Source organism: Elephantulus edwardii, unplaced genomic scaffold (genome assembly GCF_000299155.1).
Source record: "Elephantulus edwardii isolate Elephantulus edwardi_28Jun2011 unplaced genomic scaffold, EleEdw1.0 scaffold00020, whole genome shotgun sequence".
In the NCBI taxonomy this organism is placed as follows: domain Eukaryota; kingdom Metazoa; phylum Chordata; class Mammalia; order Macroscelidea; family Macroscelididae; genus Elephantulus; species Elephantulus edwardii.
Genome location: NW_006399770.1, coordinates 594,020 through 600,984, shown reverse-complemented (window position 1 = coordinate 600,984; position 6,965 = coordinate 594,020). Strand labels below are relative to the sequence as shown.

Genomic DNA, 6,965 nt, shown 5'->3' with positions numbered 1-6,965 from the left:
TTGCATGTGAAATCAATGACACTGTTCTGTAGTTTCCACACTCAGTTGGGTCACCTTTCTTTGGAATGGGAACAAATATAGATCTCTTCCAGTTAGTTGGCCAAGTGGTTGTTCTCCAGATTTCTTGGCACAACTTGGTGAGCACGTCCAGGGCAACATCCGTTATCTGAAATACTTCAATTGTGGAAGTAGAAAGATAACTAGTAAAATATGTATAAAGATCCAAAGAGGAGAAGGTAAGAGCAGAGGGGTGAGGGTTGGTAGGGGCAAAGTCACAGAGTTGCACAATTTGATGGGGTGGGGGAGGGAAATGGGAAAGATCCAGCAAGGTTCTAGAAAGATAGGTTAATGGTGGGCATAGTTCAATGGTGGTTAATTTTATAAAGCACCATAAATGAGAATGACTGTGTGAAACACAATGTGAATGAAGGATAGTGTGAAACACAATGTTTATGAACTTTGCAAGCACACCAATATAAAATAAAAAATTTTTAACATGTCTTCTCCCAAAAAACAACACCCAAAAGCAAATATGTCACTCTGAGAGACTCTGGCATGTCTGGCCCAATCCATAGTATTTTCAGTCATGTCACATGTATATGAAAGGACGACACTATCAGGAGGAACAGAGACTGCCCATGGAGAAAGGTATGTCTGGCAAAGAAGAAAGTTAGCCAAGGGAAAAAAGGTCTTCAATGAGATGACAGTAGCTGCACTAATGGGCTCTAAAATAGCAATGATTGTGAGGATGATGCAAGACGATGTGGTGTTTCATTATATTATACGTGGGCCAGTATGAGTCAAAACTAATTGCATCTATCTAACAACACAATAATGGGTGGGTGAAAATAAGAGAAGGCAAGTGATGGCTGAATACAAGAAGCTCAGCATACCTGCAACCCTCTCAGGGTTAGTCTGGAGCGTCTCCATGAGCTGGAACAAGGTCTGGAACTCTGTCCAAACTTGACCAAGTTGCTGGCTCTCTGGTGCACTCAGAAGGATTTTTTGAAAATCTCGATACACTCTTGCTAGACTGTAAGGACAAACCTTATTAGCAAAGAAACAGTTGTTATTTTCATAATAATGGTAATGAAAACATAGTTTATTTGTTTTAAAATACCATGTGGTTCACCTGGCTCCAATATCCTTACAGTACTTCCAAGGCAAGAGGGAAAGAAAATGGATATTTCATTTCCTCATTATATATATATATTTATATTTATATTTATATATATTTGTAGGAGAGGAAGAAAGAATGTTTTGTTCAATCTTCCTGTTTTAGCAAGGCCTGGTCACCTAATAATCCATGCTCTATGTGACTCCTATCCGAGGAAGCTTTAAATGGGATGATATTCATAGTAGACATTATTGGATAATCTTCCTAGCCTTTGGTCACTTCTCTGGGACCTGTTCTTTCATGTGTTTATGGGTAATCTCTGCCAGCTATGTATAATTCACAACATCCCCTGCACACACATGCATGTGAGCACACACATGCGAGCACATGGTTACATTCATACATTCCCCCTTTATATATATATAAATATATAAACAGTCAAACTTTCATACACTCACTCACACATGTGTGTGAACACATATACTCACATACATCTACATAAGGCCACATCTCTGCCACAGCTGATTGGATGAGAATAAATCTGGGCCAACCAGATTGGTTCTCCCGAGTCTGAATGGAATTCAGAGATGCTCTCTGGATTGCCCACATTCAAGGGCCAAGAACTGGGTGGCTTGTGCCAGCCTGCTATACAGAGAAGCAGGAAGATGGTCCAGTGAGTGGAGTGGATGCCAGAGAGAAGAAGAAGCCCAGATAACAGAGGACTGAGAGCACTACTCTTGGTGACTCTCCAGTCCTTGTCTCTGCCCTTTCTGAGGTCGGCCTTACTACTATCCTGGGATCTTTGAGAAATTGTGTATTTTAGGATCCAAATCACACATTTCAGAGTCTTAAGTTTGGGTGAATGGGGTTCTGTATCTTGTAATAAAAAAGAAAAAAGAATACTGGATAATTGACTATTTCAACTCTAAAGTATGAAATGTAAAATCCAGATGCTGTGGTTCAAGCACAGCTGGAATATAGGCTTCCCTTTCCCCAATCATCAAACTTTTTCTGTCATAACTTCAAATACAGGCAACATTAGCACTGCCAAAGCTGCGCCTAGCCCCTGCTGAGCTGTCTCCAACGGTCCCCTGATCCTACCAGGAGGCCTCCTTGGGTCTTTCTGAATGGCTAGTTGTTTCTTCTCAGGGCCTTCAAGGAACTCCAAGTTGACAGTGTAGATTGTAAATCATCCAGGCACCATTTGTAGCAATGTGAGACCAGCTCCCTACTCTTTCTCCTAAGGGGAGACACTCCTCTTTTGTATTCCTATAACCCAGGGGCCAGCAAAATTCCTCTGTAAAGAGTCAGACAGTAAATATTATAAGCTGGTAGGCCACATGGTCTCTGTTACAACTCAATTGTCATTTTACATTTTAGGGCAAAAGCATCCATAGTTTGTTTCCAGTTGAGAAGGCCTCCTCTGAGCCTTGGGCTGTGACCTACTCAATATTCCTTTATCAAAATCTAAATCAGATTTGTCCTGCATTTTCTGGAGTTACTCCATGGAAATAACTAGAGTGGCCAAATATTTCTGTAACCCACCTACTCTCCTATTTGGGTTGGTGACCCTTGTGCTGGGCTTCATCAGCTGTGACTCAAGAACACACTTAATCACCTACTTCCTATTTCTTTTTCCCTGAAGAAGAATTTCAACGATAGCTTCTATTCTCCAGGCATTTGATTTAAAATTCCTCTCAGTTATTGGTCTTCACAATTACTTGTTATGCATCAGAAAGCTGGACAATGACTAAGAATGACAGAAGAAGAATCAATGTCTTCGAGTTGTGGTGCTGGAGAAGAGTCTTAAACATACCATGGACTGTCAAGAAAACAAATATGTCTGTCTTGGAAAGGGTGAAACCAAGTCTCTCCTTGGAGACTAGGATTTTTAATTTCAGTCTCAGATACTTTGGGCATGTGGCCATGAGAGACCAGACTGGTCCTTGAAGAAGGACATAATGCTTGGAAGGGTGGAGGGACAATGCAGAAGAGGAAGACCCCAGATGAGATGGACTGATACAGTGACTGGGGAAATGGGGGTTGTTGTGTCAGAATTAGTGAGCCTGGCTCAGGACAGGGCAGGCTTCAGAGCTGCTGTACATAGGGTGGTTATGGGTCACAGGTGACTTGACGGCACATAACAACAAATACAACAATAACTCAATTATAAAGTTTTTCAGGTGAGGGCCATCATTTTCATTAACTTCTATGACAGGGCTTATGTCACAGAATTAAAAATCACTACTTCCAAACCATGCTTTAAGATTTTGTCACCCAAGGGAGTTACAGCAATTTTAACACAGAATTTGGCATTTGCTGCTGCTTTTTTAAAAGCAAGTTCCACCTTGTAAACTGAATTTCTTTCATTGTCTCAACATCCCTAAGATTTTTATTAGTCCTTTGATGAACAATAAAGATTTTAAAGGAAGTCAGGATCTCCTGGGATTGACCTAGGGGAGAGGGTAAGGGAAATGAATTTTTCTCATCCAGCTACACTAAAAGCAATGGATGGCCAGGGTCTGGTGGATCTGTCTGAGGAGAGAGAATACCACCAGTGTCAAGCACACATCTTGGGATTATAAAAACAAAAAAAGCTGTGTCCATGTGATCTTCAGCTGAAGCTCTCTCCATGAGTGGTCCAAACATCGAAATGAATGTCCCAGAGAGGACAACCATTAGCATGCCATGAAAATGCTGAGTACATACATGCTCTGTGAGGGAAGGCACATGTGCTCTGGTGCATTATAAAGAGTAAAGGGGTGTACAATTTCCTCCCACTTTGGGTGGGAGTCCAAACACTTACATGGAGTTGTTATAGTTTGACACAACTCCAGGAGCTTCTCCTGGGGTGGGGGTCTGAAAACAAGGATTGTTCACATTGCAGAAAACCCCCTGAAGCCATGGCAGTATTCCTGCTGAGGGCATCGCTTTGTTGGGAAAATGACCTTTAAACAAGAAATGAAGACAAAAAGGAGTTAGTCATTGATACCACGTGAGATGTAGGAGCTAGTATCCCTTCAAGAAAGAACCCAGATACCTCTGCTGTTCTCCTTAGTCATAGCATTTAAACATCAGGGGCCTCTGTTATATATCCTGCACTGGGTGCTAGAGACTAGGTTGTTTCTTCCCTCAAATGTCCAGTCTGTTGTTGTTGTTGTTGTTATGTGCCGTCGAGTCGCTTGTGACTCATAGCGACCCTATGTACAACAGCCCTAAAATCCGCTCTGTCCTGTGCCAATCGCACTGTCTCTGACATGCCCATCCCAATTATCCCAGTCACTGAATGTCCTCTAGAGAGGAAAAAATATGCTAATAGAGATACAGGTGGAGTACAGAGGGAAGAGAAAGGAAATACATCACCCCATGGATGGGACAATGTTGGTCTTCAAAATATTTTAGACAATATTTCTCCGTGAAAACAAGTAAGTTTGTGCTTTGTTTACAGCGCTATCTAGTCAGCTGTAGATTCCTAGCTATCCCATGAAACAGAGCAGAACAGCCACACAGGGTTTTCTAGGCTATAGTTTACACCAGAGGGCAGATTTGAACCTTTTAGTTAGCTTAACCATTGCCACCAGAGTTCCTTGATTTCAAGTATGTGAAAAATAAAAAGAAAAATGATTTTACAATCCTTTAGTAACCACACACAAAAATACATACTGGATGGGATTAAAATATTGCACGTTGTGTAACTTTGATGAATCTCTGTCTTATGCATGATAGACATGAAAGGATGATAAGCAGATCAGAACCTGGCCTCTACCCCCGACAGCTTTCAAACTAAACGGCTGGTCTCCTTGGTGCTTGCCAAAGCCTCCCCCCTCATACGTACATTCGTGTTGGCTGTACAGAGGGTTGGCATTCCTCAACCAGATCAAGACCAGAAATAAAGATAAAGGCCACACAAGTTCCACAATAAAGCGAATCTGGAAAATAAAAAGAGAAGTCCAGGGATACTAAGAGATTACAAGGTACAGCAAAGCAGACACACTTCACCTACACAGGACTATGCTGTGGTGTATTTACCTGAAGAATTTTCTTCTTTAATCTCTCATTCCCCACTACTTCAACCCTGAAATATTAGACCAACCAAACTTTGGTAAGGGATCATCAAGACCATCCACTTTAATGCTTTTCAAATGGTACTCTGTCCATTATTTACTTAGATGCCTTTAAAGATGCGGATTTGGATTCCCAAGGCCATACTTGATCTTGTATTTTTAACAAACTCCGAGGTAAGGTTCATTCTACAAGTAGCAAAGGTTTGGTTGGAACTTCTCATTCTGCTGATTAGGAAAGACAGTTCTAGAGAGGGCAAGTGACGTGCAGTGTCACCTCACATCAGTCATGACAGCGTCACAGCCAGAATTCAGCCTCCTATCTGCAGGGACGATGCCAGAGTATACATAGATGAGTTAGGGACTGTTTGCTCAGTCTTTAATCCTTTGTTGTTTCTTACAGATATTTGTACATCAAATTCTTGGCAAAATGGTAGACAATACAGCAGGACCTTCATAAACATTCCTTTTCTGCTAGTGATAACAAACTACATCTTTTATCTTTTTCCTTCTTCTTTTTTTAAAATAGTTTACTGACAACTGAATTACAATTAAAAAACATAAATTAATTGGTAGGGGAAATAAGCTAATGCATACAAGAAAAATAATGTCAGTCTAGAGACTAAATGGGTCTGAGCCAGGCCATGGGCTTCACAATTACTTGCTATGCATCAGAAAGCTGGACAATGACTAAGGATGACAGATGGAGATTTGATGTTTTTGATCTGTGGTGCTGGGGAAGAGTATTGAATATACCCTTGACTGCTAGGAAAACAAACAGGTTTGTCCTGGAGAGGGTGAAACCAGACTGCTCCTTGGAGACAAGGATTTTGAAATTGTGTTTTATATATTTTGGGCATGTAGCCAGGAGGGACCAGTCCTTGGAGAGGGATATATACCATGCTTGGGAGAGTGGAGGGACAGTATAGGAGAGGAAGACCTTGGATGATATGGATTGACTCAGTGACTGGGGTAATGGGAGTAGATGTGTCAGAGACAATGAGGTTGGCTCAAGATAGAGCAGGTTTCAGAGCTGTTGTACACAGGGTCGCTACAAGTTGCAATTGACTCGATGGCACATAACAAAAGCATATGAAAAAAAGCAAAACCTGATAGGGACAGGTAGTAGTTATTTATCAATAACTTTTTAAAGGGAAGCAAGAACAGTTAAGCACAGGTTGGTGGTTTAAATCCACCCAGAAGACAGACTTGCTGATGTGCTTCTAAAGGGTCATTGCCTTAAAAATCCTATGGAGCAGTTCTATTCTATATAGAGAATCATTATGTACTGGAATTGACTCAACAGCAAAAAATAACAGTCTAGCAAAATTTTTACAAAATATTGTACTCATTACACATCCAGGGAGGAGAAATTGGGGGAAACACATGAATATAAGATGAAGTGTAGTAGATTTCTCAGTCTCATTTTTCTGAGCTCCCCTACACATTCTTTTTACAAGATGGCAAAACACCAATATTAGGAAATTCTGTGCAGTGTGAACAGGACCAACCACAGGCATTCTTGGAAGCCTTTGTAATGTTGGCAGTTACTTTCAGGATATACAAATCTGAGGAAGGAGAGGTTGGCCCTCTCCCATTGCACAGTTAACACCAGGCCTCAGGGAGATCTTTTCCTGCCCCTAGAACATGGTGAAGGGAGCTCCTGTGGCTTAGTGGGTAAGAAGTTGTGCTGCCAATGCAAAGGCAAGTGGTTCTAATATACTCTCTGTTCCCCAGGAGAGAGATGGACAATCTCATCCCATGCAATTTACAGCCTCTGAAACCTA

At 41.3% G+C, this 6,965-nt stretch overlaps 1 protein-coding gene across 1 annotated transcript in view; it reads right to left on the bottom strand.

The window, feature by feature from the left end:
• The window catches only part of ABCA4 (ATP-binding cassette, sub-family A (ABC1), member 4), a 246,946-nt gene that overhangs the window by 232,660 nt on the left and 7,321 nt on the right, over positions 1 to 6,965 (bottom strand). Inside the window, exons 2-4 of the mRNA XM_006882479.1 lie at positions 4,953 to 5,046; positions 3,924 to 4,065; positions 894 to 1,033 (exon numbers count right to left, since the gene is read on the bottom strand). Of these exons, the coding sequence (XP_006882541.1) occupies positions 894 to 1,033; positions 3,924 to 4,065; positions 4,953 to 5,046 (376 nt within the window). The remainder of the gene's footprint in view (positions 1 to 893; positions 1,034 to 3,923; positions 4,066 to 4,952; positions 5,047 to 6,965) is intronic.